Source organism: Salmo salar, chromosome 08, assembly GCF_965601325.2.
Source record: "Salmo salar chromosome 08, fSalSal1, whole genome shotgun sequence".
Taxonomy (NCBI): Eukaryota; Metazoa; Chordata; class Actinopteri; order Salmoniformes; family Salmonidae; genus Salmo; species Salmo salar.
Window position 1 is genome coordinate 19,490,944 of NC_138298.1, and position 23,422 is coordinate 19,514,365.

At 40.9% G+C, this 23,422-nt stretch overlaps 1 protein-coding gene across 2 annotated transcripts in view; it reads right to left on the reverse strand.

Annotated features, from left to right (window-relative positions):
• Positions 1–7,373: 7,373 nt before the first annotated feature.
• LOC106610173 (polypeptide N-acetylgalactosaminyltransferase-like 6) overlaps positions 7,374–23,422 on the reverse strand; it is a 235,935-nt gene continuing 219,886 nt past the window's right edge. For both annotated transcript variants that reach the window (XM_045722724.2, XM_045722723.2), the window contains exons 9-13: positions 19,969–20,076; positions 19,496–19,717; positions 13,419–13,535; positions 9,682–9,831; positions 7,374–8,327 (exon numbers count right to left, since the gene is read on the reverse strand). In XM_045722724.2, coding sequence (XP_045578680.1) covers positions 8,154–8,327; positions 9,682–9,831; positions 13,419–13,535; positions 19,496–19,717; positions 19,969–20,076 — 771 coding nt within the window. In that variant the 3' untranslated portion in view covers positions 7,374–8,153. The remainder of the gene's footprint in view (positions 8,328–9,681; positions 9,832–13,418; positions 13,536–19,495; positions 19,718–19,968; positions 20,077–23,422) is intronic.

Consider the following 23,422-nt stretch of genomic DNA (forward strand, 5'->3'; position numbering starts at 1 on the left):
CTTTCAAAATCTTAGCTAGAAGTCATCATCATGAATCAAGTAGACAATCTACTGGCAAATCCTGTTTGTCATAAGAAGATAAATAATTAAGAGAAAATAGGTAAAACGTATCGGTGCTTATCGGCCATTGGACATAAACATTACACAACAAGCTGGAAATCGCAAATTCAACAATGAGTGGTTTGGAAGGAATCAGTTGCTAACTGCAAGCATTGCAAAGCAATCATTAGCCTGCTTTTCAGTGGAGTGGCTGTGTGGTCCCAAGTCTAAGATTAAGGGTCTATTTTCCTAGTTTAAAATGATAAACATTCAACATTGGCCATGCTGTCAATGAAGCTTGATTTGTGCCGCGCATAAAACAACTTAACTCGGAACTGCAAAATCTGACTTTAGTGAGTTCAAGACAACTGGGAATTCGGGGAAAAATGAGCTACGACAGGGAAAATATGTTTAGAACTTTCATCCAACTCGGAATTGTACATTCGGAACTCGGGCTTCTTTCTAGAGCTATGACTTGAAGATCACTGACGTCATCATGATTCTACCTTTTTTCCCCTCCGAGTTTCCAGTTGTCTTGAAAGCACCATAAATCCAGAGAATGCCAGACTTGGATGACAAAGTTTGATGACAAAATTTGCCCACGAAAGACCGACACGCCACCCTCCTGTTCAAGTGAGCACAGCACAACAAGGTGAGTCCAAAAATGTCTTGTATGCTGCTGAATAAACTATGTAATATGCCAGGAAGATATGTATACTGTAGCTAAGAAAGTAATACTAAGTGTTGTGTAGTAAGCTGTTAGTAGCCCATGTGCCTCACCTTAATAATTTAATCTATTTTCTTCTCTTAATTTCGCCTACTGATCTGACTTGGTGGTGAACATGCAGTCTATAACCTGTTTTTGAGAAATGTAATCATTGAATATTGTAAGAGCTTTCATTGACTGCTTATATTCCCCCTTTATTTAGCCTACAGTTCTGACTTGGTGTACAGGGAGAACACTGTAAGAACGGCCCATGTTCTGAATTCTGTTGCTAAACAAATAGTTATATTGACTACGTCCGCCCTAGCTCACTCATTAATGTCTTAATCGAAATTACGGATGGCCTCTTATCCGCTTGTCGTCCCCTTATGCCATAGTTTGTACATCTCAATTGTCAGTAGAAACCACATTAGTTTAAGCAAGTCAGTCATATCAGCTATGTTTTTTTAAAAGGCAGTAAATGAGGCTGAATGAACTGTTTCGCTGCCAGACAAGGCTCCGCTGATAGACAGGTGTAGCAGTGGTAAGATGTTGGGACTGCTGTTGGGACTCTGCTGTTGGGATAGCTTTATGTAGGCCCTAACAGTTTGTCACCGTTATAGTGCAATTCATGTATTCTTTTGTGTTGTGTTGGGTAGTGGCTTTGCTGGCATGCATCCCACTTTTTTTTTTTTTGCCCCACCAAGATTCACATGCTAAAATCACCACTGAATGTAAGGCACCGCCTATAATTTCTAGAACGATGCAATCTTATAGAAATTGGAACGCAGGTTGAAAAGGTAGACGGACACACGGATGTGGAGCAATCAAAACCAGGAAGCCGCAGGCTTGTTTGATTAGCAGATCGTATTTGCATAACTATAAACATTGCCACATTTCGGTAGGCTATTACCACAGATGCAAGTCTTTGCTATTACAGATAGGTCCTTTGATATCCAGGATCCTGGGACGTCCCAACGCTTACGTCACCCCATTGAAGATAACATTTCAATGGTTAAGTTCAGGGTTGGGATTGTTTGGTAAGGGTTGTGGTTATGGTTTAAGGTAGGCACGTCCCAGGGATTGCACTAACCATTACAGATTGTTCCATCATGCACGGAACCAACCAGGGGTAACATAACTGAACATGTTGTGAATGCCAACCTCACTGACATGTCACCTAGCTTACCGTCACCATGTTTTAGGTTAGATAGCTGTCCGCTAGACTAACATACCAATCTAAAAACGTTGACAGTTGAGTGACGAATGAGGCACAACCACATTTTGAAATTACACCTTGTGTATTCTATTATTCTAACTCTCAACAAAAGGGAGGCCATGAGTTGCCCACCCCTGCTCTATATGAACATAATGTGTGTTGCAGACAGCATTGAGGTGACTTCTTGACATTCCACATCAGTCTCCTACAAAGAAGCAAAACTTGTTTCATAAGAAAGTGGGATAGTGACGTGAGGCATGATTTGAGAGACTGTAGAATAACTGCTCATTTACAGAGTATCTTATTGCTTTCTTACTTTTGGCAAGGTCTCCGTATCAAGAGCAATCTATGTATTATCTAAATTATAGCCTATGTTTTTATATCAGTTTTGGAGCAAAATAGTAGAATGACTAGAGAGAAGATGCAGTGGTGAATACATGGACACAGCTGACCTCTCATGTCCAATTATGGTAACTACAGAACAAATGACTAAAGCTGACTGATTGAATTAAAAACAATTATGAATACCTTCAATAGATTAGATTCATAAAAAAGGAATTAAGACCCAATTTAAGTCCATTTGATGCATTTTTCTCTTTACTCGTATTCTGACCTTGAACCTCTGACCTTGAACTAACTCGGAATTGGGAATTTACCACATACGACTGGTAAAAATACACTTGAATGCCAACTGCTAATTCATTACTAGTGGGAAACTCGTCTATCATTCTGCGTTCCCACTTCTCCCACATGCTGACCTCTGACATCACCTACTAAGTCTGACAGCAACACTGATTGGCAGACGTACTGCAAATTGAGAAATCATAGACTAAACTGATTAAAAATAAGAAGAAACTATACTATGACACAAAGATAAATGATATAAAGAATGATAGCACATTAAATGAAATTTTGGACAAAAAGGCAAACTCAGCTCCATCATTCATTGAATCAGTTGGCTCATTCATCACAAAACCGACTGCTATTGCCAACTACTATAATGATTTTTTTCATTGGCAAGATTAGAAAACATAGGCATGACATGCCAGCAACAAACGCTGACACTACACATCCAAGTATAATTGACCAAATTATGAAAGACAAGGATTGTAATTGGTTATTCTGTAAAGTAAGTGTGGAAAAGGTGAAAATAGTTTTGTTGTCTATCAACAATGACAAACCACCGAGGTCTGACAACTTGGATGGAAATTTACTGAGTATAACAGTGGTGTAACGCCCTGGCCATAGAGAGGGGTTTTTTGTTCTTTATTTTGGTTAGGCCAGGGTGTTACATTGGGTGGGCGTTCTATGTTCTTTTTCTAGGTTTTTTGTATTTCTTTGTTTTGGGCCGTGTGTGGCTCCCAATCAGGCACAGCTGAAGTTCATTGTTGTTGATTGGGAGTCACACATAAGGAGCATGTTTTTCCTTTGGGTTTTGTGGGGGATTGTTTTCTGTCGCATTTGTTTTTGACCAGACAGGACTGTTTGCTGTCTTTTATGTTTTGTTTATAGTGGTTCATTTTATTAAATATTCATAATGAATCCACAACCTCCGTTGCATCTTGGTTTTCTTGCGACGACAGCCGCTCCTATTTGCCATATCTTAAATTTAAGCCTACTAGAAAGTGTGTGCCCTCAGGCCTGGAGGGAAGCAAAAGTCATTCCGCTACCTAAGAATAGTAAAGCCCCCTTTACTGGCTCAAATAGCCGACTAATCAGCCTGTTACCAACCCTTAGTAAACTTTTTGAAAAAAAGTTGTTTGACCAGATACAATGCTATTTTACAGTAAACAAATTGATAAACATTCAGCACGCTTATAGGGAAGGACACAGACTATGGGAGATGCACAGTACTACATAGGAAGCAAACTATAAAGCATATAAAAAAATTATAATTAGATTAACTCATTAGTCATGTCCAGTGGTGACCTGTCATTCAGGGCAGGGGGGGGCTAGACCCCACCTGTTTTGAGCCCCAAATTTTTAGCAACCCCCAAAAATGTAAATGAACCCTTGCTGGGAGATTTGGAGCGACCTGTTCAGTCAGTCACTCGATAATATATTAATACTCTCGCAATCCGTTGATTCTATTAGATTAGATAGATTAAAATTGCATGTTAAACATCACAGCATAGTTGAAAGATATATGGCGTGTAGAAATCCGAAGAGGGTGGCCAGCAGAGATAGGTGGGATGGGCTGAGGGAAATCAAGGGTTGGAATATAGAACTGGAGATGAGTGGGAGTAAAGTTACTGATTGAGGCGTGGGGACTTCTAATATATCATTTTTAAAAAGCATATCAGCATGACAGGCATTTCCACCCCTTTCCTACAGTGAAGTATAAAATGCTGTGACCTTATGCATAATTGTAATTGTATGGCCTTCTAACTTGCAGTGATGACACTTGGAGACGCAAGCCAAATGGATAGGCTACGGCAGCCTGGCGCATTTGATGACGCGGCAAAGCTTTGCCTAATGACAGTCGTGCCAAATAAACCTTTGGGAAAGAGGATACCTATTCAGTTGTACAACTGAAATGTGTCTTCCACATTTAACCCAACTCCTCCGAATCAGAGAGGCGCCCAGGGGGCTGGCTTAATCCACATCATCGGCACCCAGGGATCAGTAGGTTAACTGCCTTGCTCAGGGGCAGAATGACAGATTTGAACACCTTGTCAGCTCGGGGATTCGATCCACCAACCATTCGGTTGGTTGCTGGCCAAATGCTCTAACCGCTAGGCTACCTGCCGGCACTCTCAAATATTATAATTGTATGCCCCGACGACTTTGTCTGTTTCTTACTATTCCTATCATGTTAAATATTAGTCACTATCAGCATTGACTGTCAGAAATAATCACACATATTTAACTGCCAATGTATCATTGTTTTGTTTACCTTCATTTGCTTTGTCTGTAAAGGCTGTCACGTCCGTGTGGTTGTTGCTGAGGATCACTAGTAATAGCTGATCATATTTAATGTAAATTTTTTTATTAACATGTAGGCTGATTAAATCATTATGGAGTGCAGACCAAGCTGTAAGTTTGTAACAGTTTGAACCATCATCACACAATTCCATTCAAGTGCGGGCAATAGGCTAGGGTATACTATTGTACACTATTCTCCCAATTATTATTCTTCTACACTAATCTTCCAACATTACCTTGGGTTGATGAACAGAATGTGGCAAATTTCAGAATGTATGAAAACGCTGATTGAATGAAACCCTATTTTCAATTAACCTTTAGTATTCATGAAAACATCCCTAAACATACATATGGTAAAACAACAGTGTTTTGAAATCTATGCATGGGTTCTCAAACTGAGATAAATATGCATGTTTTGATGGCTATCTTTCATTGATCTCCATTCTGAAAGCATTCTCCATAAGGCAACATTCTAATATTGTGCAGATCAAAATCAAATGAAAAGTACACAGCATTTAAAGGACACCCCCAGAGGAAGTTTCCTCCACTAGTTCGATGTGATATCCTGTCCTAGAGATAAACATCAACAAATGGGGCACTGACAACTTTGCCACAGATGGAAACCACTGGACTATCTTTGACTTTGCCATCTATTGTTATCTCCAAAGTTTTGACATTGTCCGTAAATTGCGGCTACGAATCCGCCATATAAATAGTTGAAGAATAAGATGAAGATCCGGAAATATTTTTCTATATTGAACAAAAATATAAACGCAACATGCAACAATTTCAAAGATTTTTCTGAGTTACAGTTCATAGAAGGAAATCCATCAATTGAAATAAATTCATTAGGCCCTAACCTATGGATTTCACATGACTGGGTCGCAGCCATGAGTGGGTCTCGGAGGGCATAGCCCCATCCACTTGGGAGCCAGGTCCACCCAGAAGATCCAGCAGGGCAAGAAGACAGATGTGGAGGTCTTGGGCTGGCGTGGTTACAAGTGGTCTGCAGCTGTGAGGCCAGTTGGATGTACTGCCAAATAGTCTAAAACAACGTTGGAGGTGGCTTATGTGGAGAAATTAACATTCAATTCTCTGGCAACAGCTCTGGTGGACATCCCTGCAGTCAGCATGCCAATTGCACGCTCCCTCAAAACTTGAGACATCTGTGGCATTGTGTTGTGTGGAAAAATGGCACATTTCAGAGTGGCCTTTTCTTGTCTCCAGCACAAGGTGCACATGTGTAATGATCATGCTGTTTAATCAGCTTCTTGATATGTGGTAGAGCAAAGCCAAGTCAGACGGTGCTCTTGGTTCTCACAAGGGAAGTGAAGTGATAGGCTACATGTAACTATAAATTCCTTGAACATTTTGCAGGTGCCTTTTCATTATCTGGATAGACACTTGTGGTTTCTAGCTAATGTTACACCCGTCAAAGCAGTAGAGCGTGTATTGAAGCAAAACTTTATAGTGGACAAAATCATTCATCTTGGGGCGACGGGGGGAGTGGGTTTGTAAAACGTATGACGCAATTATATTTGTATGATTTTGTATGACGCAATTTGTATGACGCAATTATACCATTTATAATATATATATTTTAATACAGACTGGAATTTTTTAAAAAAATCGGTGAAAATGTACAAATTATCCAATGGATTATGATAATTTTCTAGTAAGAAAAGGAGGTGCAAAAAAACATTTCATTTGCTCCTATTTTAATTTGCTCCATGGCTCAGGCGGCCAAGTGGAACAAAGGCTGTCATCTCAGTGGCGAAGAGGAATACCATTGCAGCTGTTTCTGATTAATAAACAATGCCATGCTGGTGGGTGGTAACATTCAAATAAAACCCAGTACTGAAACGAAACGTAGGCTGAAAATAATCTGTATGTCATATCATAAGAAAAGACTGCATTCACATGGATTTGCACAAAGTGGGCAGGTTGGATGTGTCACTTCAAGCCCAAATATATCATACTTTGACTAAAACGATGACTTATTGAATTAAATCGTTGGGCAACACCATGGGTAAGCTCTGGCCATCATCTTTCAGCTCGAAAAAGTGGATTTCTACTGGTGTGGGCGAATAGAGGGATTGATTAAGATGAACAAACAGAACAACTCCCTGATCAAATTAGTTGGCCACCCAGTGGGTGTGTTTTCTGGAATTTTATCAAATGTATACATTTGGGAGCCACACCCGCAAACCTTGTTACGCACGTGCATAGGGTAAGTCTGAATAGCACATACTAAGAAGTGCTTAAATCAAAACGTGTAAAAAAGGCATACATTTCCTAAGGCTGAATCGTCCCATTAGTGCACATGTAGATGAGTTATGAAACCTCTTCAAAAGAGGGCACACAATCATCACTTTTGAATGAGCACCCACATGCATAATCATAAGTCTATGGGCATCTTCTTGGCTGCTATCTACATGTAATATCATTGTGAGATGTGTCATCATATAAATGCTCACACACGCCATACAATTGTAATAATTCATGTATTTTTTTCACATTTTATTCATGTTTACTACATAATTTTCATTGGCTGAACTTCACAACTTCAAATCGTACAATCACGGGGACCAGAAATCTGAAAAACCCATTCAAGTATACACTTAATAAATTATTGTTCTTAAAAAAAAGACAAAATAAATTAATACAAAATAAATACAAATAAAATAATAATGGAAAATAAATAGCCTTACAAAAATGAGCAAATAATTTCATGAGCCTCCGATATAGTACAAATCCACCATGCGATCTTGAGAGAGTGACAGTTGGAACATTTCTTTTTCAACCTGATACAAACAAATCCAGTCTACTAGACCTGCTGTGTTTGACCTTTGACCCATAGAGGACCTAGAGGACAGTGTTCTGGACGTTTCTGTGTCCTCGACCAGCAAGGTGCCCCTGTGTGGCGGGTTAGCTTGGGTCTAGTTTAGTCTGGTTGGTTCTCTGAGAATAGGCGACCTTGAATGTCCCATCAGCCCATTGGGCAGAACCAGGCAGAATCCCAGAATCTCTTTCAGCCAGGAAGGAGTCTTTATCCTCCATTTTGGATCTGATCCCATCGGGCAGAGGATCCATCAGACAGAACAGAAACGTAGCCCCCCCACCCCCTTCTCTTCCACTTTGTAGCCCCCACGTTGATGAGCTGGGAGGTCTGGGAGACAGGACCGCTAGCTAACTGGCTGGCTGCTTGCTGCTACAATGCACACATTTGTTTTTTGTTTTTTTGTTGTGGGGGTTGGCGCCTGGTTCCTAGGAGCTGGCAGCCGCAGCTTTGTTGAATTTGTCCAGGACGGTGGCGTTGACTCTCTGGAACAGCCACTGCTGCGTCTCCGACCCAGGGTCGCATATATTCATGAAAATCCTCTTATCACCGGGACTGCAGTCCATGCAACCGCTGCTCACCAGGTGGTACAGCAATTTATCCTGTATGTGTTGGCCCAGAGAGAGAGAGAGAGAGCGTGCGAGAGACACAGAACGCGAAAGAAAAAGCACGAGGTAGAGAGAGAGAGAGAGAGAGAGAGAGAGAGCAGGAGGCAGAGAGAGAGAAGAAAGGGAGGGAAAGAAGGATTGAGATAAATTATTAAAATAAAGTAGAGACAGGTAAGCCTGTCTCCGGCAGGCAGGCTGCTGTTTAATCCTGCTCTCTCATCTCCCACTCCCTTCAAACAGATTACAGACGGGGAGCTGAGCATCTGACTGCAACACGGTTTTTCCTCCCTCCATTCTAATCTGAGTTTACTTCATTTTATGGAGAGAGGGGTCTGAATTTGGGAGTTAAACTAGGCTGAGAAATATGAGTTCAACACACACTAGTTTTTAAATCCAGAGTTCCAACAGACCATTACATTACTTTTCTGAATGTATATTCTTTGGGTTCATCCTCCCTCGCATGACAGAAAGGGAAAAGTAACAAATTCAGCTGCAAAAGAAAGAAGAATTGAATGAGGTACGAATCGTTGAAAACAGACAACACAAAATGGCTTCCAATAAAAGATTATCTATGGTGATTGCAAACTCTTAAATATAGCCAGTGATGGATTCAAACTGAAAAAGGATTCTCTGGGGAGGGATAAAGTTGTGGAGAAAGATGAGGAGGTGGAGAACGCCTCAGAGGTACTTGGCAGTAATTTTGTTCTTGTATCATGCGTCCGCCTTCCTGATTTTACAATGTTCACACAGCCTCAAGGCCACCGTGCACTTTGCAAGCCCAACTCAGCCCTTTAATAAGCGGCTATTGCATCTGTGTAGCCTGAGTTCAAGACCCGACTGTGTTGTCTTGCCACAGTAATGGAGGTGGCAAACAGATCTGGGTCTCACGCTAGCATCTGTGCACCTCTGAACCTCATTGAGTCATTCTAGGCAGAACCTTAAGAGAGATGGGACTGTAATGACATTCTGATTTTGCGCTGAGCAAACATTCATCTCTCCTCCCTAAACGATGTGGAGGAAATAGGAGTGGTGCTACGATAAAATAAGTCCTCTATTACTTTCCTCTACCTGGAACGCAGCAGTAAAAACGCAGTGTACATCTTTTCTATCTGATGACTTTGATATTGTGTACTGTCCTGTGGCTGTGGTAGTAATTTGAATGATGAGGTGTTTGATGTGGTGTTATAACAGTAATCATTCGGTATGTAAGTTACCAGGCTTTCTGTTGATTATTGATTATTTATTGATAATTTACGTTCCACATGGAATATAAAGCCAAAACAGAAGTAAAGTAAGTACCATACAGATACAATATAATTGTGTTCTATTTAATTCTGTTTAAAGTTACCTTCCTATAGCTCCAGTGCTGGTTGCCCTTCATGCCATGGCAGTCGTACAGTGTGACAGGGGAACTCTGGGAGATGGAGTCAAAGCAGAACTTCCTGGTGTGGAGAGGATCCCCTGGCCTGATGTCCTCTCTCCAGCCAAATGTAAATATCTGAGTACAAACAAGTACACAGGCACAACATGGTATCCAAGTTCCGTTATGAGATTCACAGTATGACTACCCTAAATGTCATTTTAGAGGCGGATGAACATGAGGACAAGAATGCGGTGATGATCTGTTCAGATTTAACAGTAAACAGCAGGAACATTAGTTGCATATGAAGCAATCGCCAGCTACAGTACCCTAAACTTGTTTTGTATTAAAGGAAAATGCCACCCAAACATTATCTTTTGGTATTTGTTTCATTAGTCCATTGTTGATATACTACTAATATGTTTTTCATGTCAGCAATCAAGTTTTCAACATTTCAACAACTTTCAAAATACAGAAGTAATGCCAGTATGATGCAAAAGTATAATAAATGCATCATACCAGCTGTATTGCTGTATTTTGAAAGTTGTATATCTTGATTGCTGACAGGCAAAAACATTTTGGGACTATATCAACAATGGACTAATGAAACAAATAACAAAATATCATTTTTGGGTGGAATTTTCCTTTTAGCGTAGTTCTGTGTATTTCGTATGTTATGGTTCTTTGCGAGACTAAGTGTTGTGATGGCTGTTTTGCAGACAACACATGTTGCGACTAATCTTTAATCAAATGATTGAAATGATAATCTTTAATCAAAGGATTTGCAGGGTACCTTCCCAAAAAGGTATTTCTTGCAAGGGGCAATATGCAGTTCAAACAATAACATTTGCAAGTTATATTCCTTAAGTATCAATGGGTACATATAATTCATTTAAAAGTCACAAAATGGATGTAGCAATTGCAGATTGCCGCTTTAATGGGGCTCCCTGCCTAAATAAAGGTTAAATAAATAGAACATAGTAGTATATACTGCACCTTGCTATTAAGTATAATATAGTATAGACAACACTGTACCATACAGTATAGACTACACCCTACTATACAGTATAATATAGTACAGACTACACCATACTATACAGTATAGACTACACCTTACTATACAGTATTATATGGTATAGTCTACTCCCTACTATACAGTATAATATAGTATAGACTATACCCTGCTACACAGTATAATATAGTATAGAATACACCCTACTATACAGTATAATATAGTATAGACTACACCATACTATACAGTATAGACTACACCTTACTATACAGTATTATATGGTATAGTCTACTCCCTACTATACAGTATAATATAGTATAGAATACAACCTACTTTACACTATAATATAGTATAGACTACACCCTACTATGCAGCATAATATAGTATAGACTACACCCACACCCTACTATACAATATAATATAGTATAGATGACACCCTACTATACAGTATGATATAATATAGACGACATATAATATAGTATATTATACTGTATAATATATTATACTATATATATACTGTATAATATAGACTACACCCTACTACACAGTATAATATAGTATAGACAACACTGTACCATACAGTATAATATAGTATTTGACTACACCCTACTATACAGTATAATATAGTATAGACTACACCCTACCATACAGTATAATATAGTATAGACTACACTCTACTATACAGTATAATATAGTATAAACTACACCATACCATACAGTATAATATAGTATAGACTACACTCTACTATACAGTATAATATGGTATAGACTACACCTACACCCTACTATACAGTATATTATAGTGTAGACTACACCCTACTTTACAGTATAATATAGTATAGACTATACCCTACTAGTATAATATAATATAGACTACACCCTACTATACAGTATAATATAGTATAGAACACACCCTACTATACAGTATAATATAGTATAGACTACACCTACACCCTACTATACAGTATAATATAGACTACACTCTACTATACAGTATAATATAGTATAGACTACACCTACACCCTACTATATAGTATATTATAGTGTAGACTACACCCTACTATACAGTATAATATAGTACAGACTATACCCTACTAGTATAATATAATATAGACTACACCCTACTATACAGTATAATGTAGTATAGGATACACCCTACTGTACAGTATAATATAATATAGACTACACCTTACTATACAGTATAATATAGTATAGAATACACCCTACTGTACAGTATAATATAATATAGATTATACCCTACTATACAGTATAATATAGTATAGAATACACCCTACTGTACAGTATAATATAATATAGATTACACCCTACTATACAGTATAATATAGTATAGAATACACCCTACTATACAGTATAATGTAGTATAGACTACACCTACACCCTACTGTACAGTATAATGTAGTATAGACTACACCTACACCCTACTATACAGTATAATGTAGTATAGACTACACCTACACCCCACTATACAGTATAATGTAGTATAGACTACACCTACACCCTACTATACAGTATAATGTAGTATAGACTACACCTACACCCTACTATACAGTATAATGTAGTATAGACTACACCTACACCCTACTATACAGTATAATGTAGTATAGACTACACCTACACCCTACTATAGAGTATAATGTAGTATAGACTACACCTACACCCTACTATACAGTATATTGTAGTATAGACTACACCTACACCCTACTATACAGTATAATGTAGTATAGACTACACCTACACCCTACTATACAGTATAATGTAGTATAGACTATACCTACACCCTACTATACAGTATAATGTAGTATAGACTACACCTACACCCTACTATACAGTATAATGTAGTATAGACTACACCTACACCCTACTATACAGTATAATGTAGTATAGACTACACCTACACCCTACTATAGAGTATAATGTAGTATAGACTACACCTACACCCTACTATACAGTATATTGTAGTATAGACTACACCTACACCCTACTATACAGTATATTGTAGTATAGACTACACCTACACCCTACTATACAGTATAATGTAGTATAGACTACACCTACACCCTACTATACAGTATAATGTAGTATAGACTATACCTACACCCTACTATACAGTATAATGTAGTATAGACTACACCTACACCCTACTATACAGTATAATGTAGTATAGACTACACCTACACCCCACTATACAGTATAATGTAGTATAGACTACACCTACACCCTACTATACAGTATAATGTAGTATAGACTACACCTACACCCTACTATACAGTATAATGTAGTATAGACTACACCTACAACCTACTATACAGTATAATGTAGTATAGACTACACCTACACCCTACTATACAGTATAATGTAGTATAGACTATACCTACACCCTACTATACAGTATAATGTAGTATAGACTACACCTACACCCTACTATACAGTATATTGTAGTATAGACTACACCTACACCCTACTATACAGTATAATGTAGTATAGACTACACCTACACCCTACTATACAGTATAATGTAGTATAGACTATACCTACACCCTACTATACAGTATAATGTAGTATAGACTACACCTACACCCTACTATACAGTATAATGTAGTATAGACTATACCTACACCCTACTATACAGTATAATGTAGTATAGACTACACCTACACCCTACTATACAGTACACGGCTCCGGTTGTACCTACCTGTTCGTGTGCCCAGGTGCGTTCAGCCCCCTCCTTCAGACAGGCGTCCAGTCGCAGCTCTGTCCCTGTGGGGCCGTGCTTGGAGTCTATACACAGACCTGATGCAGCGTTACGAATCTACAAGGACACAAAGAGAGAGAGGGCTCAGTTAAAACCAAACACACACACACTTTGAAGCCTCCCAAAAACAGCGAAAGGGAGGCCTCGGTGAAGACTTGCACGCATGCACACCCGCACACCCGCACACACACACACACACACACACACACACACACACACACACACCACACACACACACACACACACACACACACACACACACACACACACACACACACACACACACACACACACACACACACACACACACACAAACACCATGCAATATAGATCTATAGATGTAGAGACCACAGGATGAGATACTCCGGCTTCTCTCTAATCCTCAACGCTCTGATCACAGGACTCCAGTGTATAGTGAGTGGAATCCATGGCAAACTTCCAAACACACTGTACACAGTAACTTAGTACAAGCAGCCAACTATCTATACACAGTATGTGGTTTTAAGTAACAGCGTATGATCTGACATGGTATCAAAGCTCTCACAGTTTGCTGACAAGATCTACTCTCACCAGTGACCGTAAGAGATAAGCTAATTCGTTCCTGGAGCATCTTCCTCTCTCTAAGCCGGAGTTAATAGGCACCCCCTACTGTGAAAACTTTCAAAGTTTCAGAGTTACTTGGCTCTCAAACACATTTGATTGACTGTGTCATTTGCCTAATTCTCTTTATAGCATTCGGCTGAGCTTGGCTCGTGTCACAGTATGGCTCAATAATGCATGAATCCAGTAACACTGCATCTAAAGTAGTCTGGTCTCTGTCTGTCTCTGTGGCCCTCACTAACACATTCAGAGGAGAGAGAAAGGCGAGGGCAGAAGAGAGGAGAGAGGACAAAGGAGGAGAGAGGGGGAGAGTGAGTTAGAGTGTGTGAGAGATAGATAGAGAGAGAGCGAGAGGAATGGTTGGAGAGAGGAGGTCCTACAGGGTCAGAGTGAGACACTGTATTTGACAGGAAGGAGACCAGGGATGGAATACTCAGAGGTGTTTTGCACAGGGTTGACTCTCTTATAAATGTTGTTACCCCTGCTCGCCACTAGATGGGGCCAAAGACATTAGCTAGGGCTGTAGCAAATAATGGTGATTGTTTGACTGTTAGTGTGGAGAATGTCTGACAACAACGTTATGGTTGGCTCAAAAAAATTTGATTATAAAAATGTATACCAACTCAATGTCAGCTCTCATCAATGTTGTGCATGTTTTTCTAATAACAGAGTACAGATTACGGATTTTATTTGGGTCAGGATAACCTATGTTTCTTTTGTGGAGCAACAAAAACGAAACTAACGGAATGACAGATAAATTCTCTACAAAATGGCGACACATTTCTTGCCTCAGTGCTTTCTGCCTCTTTGGTTGCTCCTGCATCTAAACGAGAGAGGCTCTCCCCTTTTCCCATCATGAAGGAGTGAAATATTCAAGACAAGTGATTTCACCTTTCCTCTTGAACAACAACAGAAACATCCATTAGGTTCAGGTCAGATGTGACCAATTTTCTACAGGCAGCCCCATTTCTGCAAGGTCACATCGTCACCCACGCATACTTCTACTCTGAGATAAGATTACTTATATTCTCTAGGATGCAGCCAATGAGAAAAGACAGGGAAACGCTGTTTTCCTGACGTAGACCTGATTCAATCGGACACTACTCCAAAAGGATGATACATACCAATAATACAAATCTATGCTGCAAAGTTCTACAGTATTTTACATGGCAAACATTAATAAGAGTTTAGTCCTTTAAATGCTACAAACAAACTTGGCACTTTTGTGCCTACCAGGCACCCGTGGAGCAGCATTATCGTGTAATAAAGCAAAAAGTTTTGCCAGAAGTGCAGTTGGAAATGCAAAATAATACCCACCTGCATTGCAATTTTGAAACTTCAAATAATCAAACTCCCTCAGCCTGCCGCCCGCATCGACAAAGTGCATTTAACCACAGGGTCATTAGGAGTATACTGCTGATCGCTCTGAAAGACCAATAATGGTCTGCGAATTGTACTGCATAACGGGCCTTTACTCTCCACTTTTCCCAAGCCTCATCTGTCTGAAATGGGCCCAGGAGCAAAACACAGTGCTTATCCCTGATGCCATGCCTATCAACATGCCAGCGCTGATCTAGAGACACAGTTAGAGCCGAATCAAAAGGCCTGATGATTGCATCACTTGAAGTGATTTAGACCTATTGAAGGAGCCGCGGTGTGGAGTTGTGGGGAGGGAGGCAGATTGGATGGTGGGGAGGGGGTCAGATCGACAGCCCCCTATTTACCCAGTCTGCACAGCTCCAAGGCCGAGGTGTCGAGAAGGCTGACCCCCTGATCGTCATCTTCCAGAGATGTAGAGGAAGTTTAATCTGAGCTCTCTCTCCTCTATGTCTATCTCACAATCTCACTCTCTCTTTGTCCCTCTTATCTTATCCCCTTCTCTCTCTCTCTCTCTGTCGGTCTCCCCCCTCTCTCTTCTCTCTCCCTCTCCTCCCTTGCAATCTGGGCTTGAATAGCCAATGAGAGATCTTTATAGTTCCATAGATCAGGTGGGGTGACAGCGGGGTGACAGGCAGGGTGAGAGCCAGAGAAGAGATGGCACATGAAGCTGTCAGCCTGACGATAAAATTACTATCATCCTCACCCGGTGGAGGAAAGAGGAGATATTTACCTACTGTGCAAACATTTTCTCATCAAGAGATACACCGCTTCACTTGTTATTTACTATCCATTTTCACCTCTGGCTAATACGGAAGGGGTGGTTAATCAGCGGGGATGGTAATAAGTGGACTTGTGTTGTGTGTGTGCTTGTACAATTTGTGCTAATGGCCTTGTAGACGTGAACAGCGGAGAGTGGGAAAGGTGGGTCACCGCGGAGACGGCCTTCCATTCTACCTATTATCATTAGTACCCTGACCCAGGGGCCAGGACGTCAGAAAAACATAGAAAGTGAGATTTTCTGAAAGAAGGCAGAGCGAGGAATCCAATTATATGTAATGCAAAATGAATTTCATTTTCCATATTAACGTACAACGTGTTCGCCGTGAGGTTTCTGAAATATTTCAGTGGCTTGAGAGGAGGATGTGGTTTCCTTCCGGCAAATAGGATGAATTAATTAGTAAATGATGTATCCCAGGTCCATCTAACCATCTATCAGTGATGATTAAAACTACTCCTGCACCCAACGTCCCTATGGAAAAAAACTGGTTGGGAAACAATCTCCATGAATACCTGATTCTTAGCCTGGAGTCCCCACTATTTACAGTTGAAGTAGGAAGTTTACATACACTTAGGTTGGAGTCATTAAATCTTGTTTTTCAACCACTCCACACATTTCTTGTTAACAAACTATAGCTTTGGCAAGTCGGTTAGGACATCTACTTTGTGCATGACACAAGTAATTTTTCCAACAATTGTTTACAGACAGATTATTTCACTTATATTTCACTGTATCACAATTCCAGTGGGCCAGAAGTTTACATACACTAAGTTGACTGTGCCTTTAAACAGCTTGGAAAATTCCAGAAAATGATGTCATGGCTTTAGAAGCTTCTGATAGGCTAATTGACATCCTTTGAGTCAATTGGAGGTGTACCTGTGGATGTATTTCAAGGTCTACCTTCAAACTCAGTGCCTCTTTCCTTGACATTATACCGCTCAGGAAGGAGACGCGTTCTGTCTCCTAGAGATGAACGTACTTTGGTGCGAAAAGTTCAAATCAATCCCAGAACAACAGCAAAGGACCCTGTGAAGATGCTGGAGGAAACAGGTACAAAAGTATCTATATCCACAATACAACGAGTCCTATATCGACATAACCTGAAAGGCCACTCAGCAAGGAAGAAGCCACTGCTCCAAAACCGCCATAAAAAAGCCAGACTACAGTTTGCAACTGCACATGGGGACAAAGATTGTACTTTTTGGAGAAATGTCCTCTGGTCTGATGAAACAAAAAGAGAACTGTTTGGCCATTATGACCATCGTTATGTGTTCTTAGCCTGGGTCCCGTGTGGCTCAGTTGGTAGAGCATGGTGTTTGCAATGCCAGGGTTGTGGGTTTGATTCCCATGGGGGACCAGTACGGAGAAAAAAATGTATGAAATGTATGCATTCACTACTGTAAGTTGCTCTGGATAAGAGCGTCTGCTAAATGACTAAAATGTAAATGTAATGTATGGAGGAAAAAGGGGAAGCTTGCAAGCTGAAGAACACCATCCCAACCGTGAAGTACGGGGGTGGCATCACAATGCTTTGCTGCAGGAGGGACTGGTGCACTTCACAAAATAGATGGCATCATGAGGATGGAAAATTATGTGGATATATTGAAGCAACATCTCAAGACATCAGTCAGGAAGTTAAAGCTTGGTCGCAAATGGGTCTTCCAAATGGACAATGACCCCAAGCATACTTCCAAAGTTGTGGCAAAATGGCTTAAGGACAACAAAGTCAAGGTATTTTAGTGGCCATCACAAAGCCCTGACCTCAATCCCATAGAAAAATTGTGGGCAGAACTGAAAAAGCGTGTGCGAGCAAGGAGGCCTACACACCTGACTCAGATACACCAGCTCTGTCAGGAGGAATGGGCCAAAATTCACCCAACTTATTGTGGGAAGAGACAATGCTACCAAATACTAATTGAGTATATGTAAACTTCTGACCCACTGGGAATGTGATGAAAGGAATAAAATCTGAAATAAATCACTCTCTCTACTATAATTCTGACATTTCACATTCTAAAAATAAAGTGGTGATCCTAAATGACCTAAGACAGGGAATTTTTACTGAGATTAAATGTCAGAAATTGTGAAAAAACGTGAGTTTAAATGTATTTGGCTAAGGTGTACGTAAACTTCCGACTTCAACTGTAAATGGTGAACGGAGCATACGAGTGTGGATTCCAGGCAACCTGATTCCAGCTCCTGCATTTATGGGTATGATTGCCTGAGGCTAGATCCCATCCTCACAGAGCACAGATAGAGTGAGATTGTGTGTGTGTGTGCCAGAGAACAGATAGAGTGAGATTGTGTGTGTGTGTGTGTGTGTGTGTGTGTGTGTGTGTGTGTGTGTGTGTGTGTGTGTGTGTGCCAGAGAACAGATAGAGTGAGATAGTAATAAAATGCCAAGGCCATCTCCAGCCCCATCCCTTCACAAGTAACACAGAGAGGCATTATATATATCTCAGAATACGATGCAGCAAACTGCATGTCATGTTTATGTTCAATGTAAAGTAAAATCTGCTACTTATGGTTTCTGGGGGTAGTGAAGCAGGCAGTCCAGCTGTGTCCGTTTTGTGACACTGTCTACTCTAAAACATTTCATTAGCAGGCAGCTGGCTGCCTGTCCCATATGAGAAACGCATTACGTTTCAGCGAGCACCAGACATTCATAAATCAATGAACATGGAAGAGTCCCAAATGGCACCCTATTCCCTATATAGTGCACTATTCTGGGCCATGATCAAAAGCAATGCACTATAAAGGGAATAGGGTGCCATTTGGGATACAGCTCTGGTAGAATAATAGCCTTCCGTGACACACCTGTGGAGGCATTCAGGGACTGTCTCTTAGCTGATGTATTGGTGTCTGGAAATAGATTCATTCATTACAATACCAGCTAAAAATACGCAAGAAACCAAATCAGCCTGTGGATACTGCTCAGACTTAGCTGTTATTGGTGGCATGTAAGACAGTGGGTTTATGTAGGCCTAAGTATTGTGAGAAGTCCTATTATTTGTATCAATGCCTCAGTAAGTGACCTCGAAAACATGACCTGACATTTCATTTTGGATTCTAAGGTAATCACATATGGTTTTATATGCCTTTGTATGCTTTTCTGTTCGTGTGTGTACCGGCTCTTGCGAGTGTGTTCATTCGTTCTGTAGGTGCGTTTGCTCTGTCTGTGTGCATACGTGCTCTTGTATGTGTGTGTGTGTGTGTATGTGTGTGTGTGGTGGTTCTGTGTGTATTCCTAACTTCCTACCTCTCCCCAGGCGGCAGGCAGCGGCTCCACAGCGGGGTAGTACTTGGCCAGGTCCCAGGCCACAGCGTTCATGTACCACTTGAAGTCTTTACACTTAAGGTGTCTTCTCAGCTCCTTCTGGGCTGTCAGGTCCCCGGTGGACAGGTGGCGGTACTCTGGACGACGCTGGTAGATGAACTCTGTGTACTCATCCATCCATGTCTCAGCCACCCTCTTCAGGTTCTGAGATAAGGGAGAGAGACAGTGAGGGAGAGATGGGGTAAGGCGATGGACTGTCTGTGAGTTTAGCTTATCACAGCACAGGTCACAGTGCGCCGAGTTAGTCAGACCTCATCTTAAATCAGATAGATGTCTGGACCTACATCCTCAGTTTGACTATCAGCCATGTGCTGATAGTCAACCAGTCAAAATGGCCGCATGTTAGCCATAACCAGTTGATGGAAGCAGTGTACTGACTGGTCAGTCTAACTTACTCTGGCTAGGCTTGTTCCAGACGGCACTTTGTAGGGGACGTATTTCCTGTAGATATGTCCTACTCGGGAGCATGGTACGTCATACATACTGCCCCCACACATCCATACCTGAATGGAGATGGAACAGAAATAATACCTCAGTACATTACTTCAAAAGCTTTCTGTCAGCCTGCTAGCTATGTGTTCTAAGCAAGGCCCGCAAAACCTTTGTAACTCAACAAAACGTGTTTTGTAAGTAGGGTTGCAAAATTTCGGCAACATTTAATATATTTTCTGGTTCTCCAGAATACCTGATTGGATGATTCTGGATATCCTGCTTATTCCCTCCTGATTCTAGGATTTCGGGAGAAATCAGAGAATTTATTGAAAGTTCCCGGAATTTTGCAACCCTAGTTGTAAGCACTGAAGTAAAGAAAGAAAAGAAAAATCACACTTTGTTTTTCCTATTGTTCCAGAAAGGAATCACAGGTATCTTTCAATTTCAAAGCCCTGAGTTATTGTGGACTGAGTTCAGAGTGAGGATATTGTTGTTGAAATGGTTGTGTAGATGGGTTTGTGTTCTGTTTGTTGCAAGACACTAATACAGACAACTTATTGTCCCTCTGTCCACACTTGAAGTGGATTCCCACTTTGTCTGCTTGGCAGGGCCACATTATAAGCCTCTTTGAGTGGAGGGACTGAAAGGAATCCTATTTCCAGAGCACTCCGCTCAATACCCCTCTTTTCCTGCATCAAAGGAAGAGCTAGAAAGAAGAGGAAGGAAGAGGGCAGGTGTCAGTAGTGCTACTCTGAACCCCTTCAGTCTGCTATCCTCTCCCTTACTCTCTCCCTTGCTCTCTCTTCCTCCCTATGCCTCTCTTTATCTCTTCATGTCCCTCCATTCTTTCTCATTCCTCTCCCCTCTTTCCCTCCCTCTCTCACCCCTCCTTCTTTCAAACTTGGCAGCTTGATTAGAATTAGAGTGGTCATGCTGACTGTTTGGAAAGGATCCTGGGACATTTCACCTCTCCTCCGCGTCTCCTCCTCTCTCCCGCTGTGTGTGTGAGCGCTCCACCTCTCTCCCTGCTCTGCCATATCAAAACGAAGCAGGGTGCTTTCCTGTGGCGCCTCAGGTTAATGGTCAAGCTGGCTTTACAGGCTTCATTGACACGTGGAGAGATTCCTCCAGTCTTCAGAAAATGGCCTCCTCAGAGGACAAGTGTAGATGTTCATTAACCTCTCATATCAGTAGAAATATGAGGGGTTTATGAATGACTCCCATGCGTTCATGAGAAACAATTTCTTTTAGCGTACAACTCACAGGACGAGGTAAAATTCCTCGAGATGCTTTGATGATATCTGTTCAATATGAGATACAACCAGTGTCAATAGATTGTCAGTCTAACAGCTATCATATGCAGGCTAACTGTCAGACATCCATACTCTGTGACAGTAGAGGAGAGTGGGGTAAGTTGAGCCAAAGGGGTCAGTTGAGTCACCCTTGTTTTTAGGAAACCATACACATAATGTATAATTTGACCAAATATTTATGAAGAGGTCATCATTTCATGGAGTCTATGAAGGAAGAAACCACATGGAAAAAGTGGTAAGCAAGTTTGGTCCAAAAAGTCAAAATCATTTATTGTGTTAGAGGTTTCATGATGCTTCTTAACCAAAGTAGATCATCTTAAGAGTGTTCTATACATCAGTTTGGGTCTCTATAAGCTTCAATGTGAGGTCCTAAACCTAGCATGAAAGTGCATCCTTGTAGCTGTGTGGGGTAATAAAGTCTAAATGTTTGTCTTGGGGTAAGTTGAGCCAATGGCAAGTTGAGAAAATTGTTTTCTTCCCAAGTGTAATGCAATGCATTTATGGTGGGATATGAGGTTACAACAGCCCTGGCCTATGTTAATTTTAAAAAGTACAAAGTGTTTGTTTGGTGTTAAGCCTGTGTTAAAAGATTCTTCGAAATATATGTAGATATCTTTGCTAGAAATAATACTATAATTCATTAACAGAGTGATGCTGAATGTACAAAAATTCTCTCCTAATACCCTGACTACACCGCTCACGTCGGGTGCGCTCGCGTTGCAAAATAAATGTAGGAATCTATGTTATTCAATTATTGCACTCACACTGCTCGCGCGCGTCAATGAGCGTCTGCGTTGCCAAGGGCTAAAATAGAAGTCCTTTCTATTTCTGATGCAGATCACGCTGCAAGTCCTGCACCTCCCATCCTCATTGGTTTATAGAAGCAGGTACCCACATGCCATCTCCTCATTGGTTATACCCACATGAGTGATTGAAAGATGAACTGTTGTCGGTTGTCGTGGTAATACTATGAAAGTTTAGATGCCAATCACCATATACGTTCAACGATGAAAAAGCCTGGAAGGAGGAGAGATGACTAGAAACGATTTGGTTGACCGTTTTTATGTGTGGATTAATTGTCAGAGTAGAGGACCCTGTGCATTTCAGGTGAAATAACAACGTAATGTTTATATCCCAGGACAAATTTCCTAGCAGCAGCAAGCTAGCTAAATAGGACAAATTAGCTAGCAAGTGCAAGCTAACTAGCTAAATTGCCATAAATGTTTAATGCTTTTCGACCTGTCCCCAAATTAATGTCATTGGTTCAGAGTTTGTTTTGATATTTTAACCTGCGTGTCGTGATCGCGTTTGGTGTAGGGGGACAAAATACATTTATCGCACGATGACGCACGCGCGCAGCCGGTTTGGGTTCCGTGTTACCCCACTCTCCCCTAAGTAACTGGACCAGACAACTCTGAATCAGAGCTTTTAACATTTAGACAGAATGGGGGCACCACTGTGTAATATTTACACTTTTGCTTCATTTGTGTGCTTATTGTACACATGTGAATTCTCAATACAAAATAACACCAACGACTCAAAAAACACACAGATTAAAACAAATGTCTGGTTCCCACCTCCCACCTCTGTAAGAAGACTCATTGCAATTTTGCTTGGGAACTATTTTTATCGTTGCCATGGTTTCCAGTCAAGGAAGAAAGGGCTGCATTCCAATTACAAAGTGCACTCACTGACAGAACGAGAGCGAGAGAGAGAGAAAGCGAGAGAGAGAGAGTATACTGAGACCCGGATGGATGGCAGGTATGTCAGGCACGATAAACACAATATTCCCTCACATCCATATACCGTGTTCTCCTCCGGAAATCAAAATGGAATAACCTCTGAGCCGCAAACAAGCCAAACATCACTGGCTGTAATTAGTTTGGGAAGGAGGCTAAAGCCTGAACTACTCCTTGTAACCCACTAACACACACACACGTGCACACAAGGTTGCAGACACATTGGCACACACACACACACGCACACAAAAACATTATTTTGGAATGCTGGGTTCTGAGGAGTGCATTGTACTGGAGAAGGTAGGGGAAACAAAACACTGGAGAACAGAGCGAGAGAAATTCTTCTGAGTGAAAGTCATTCCAGT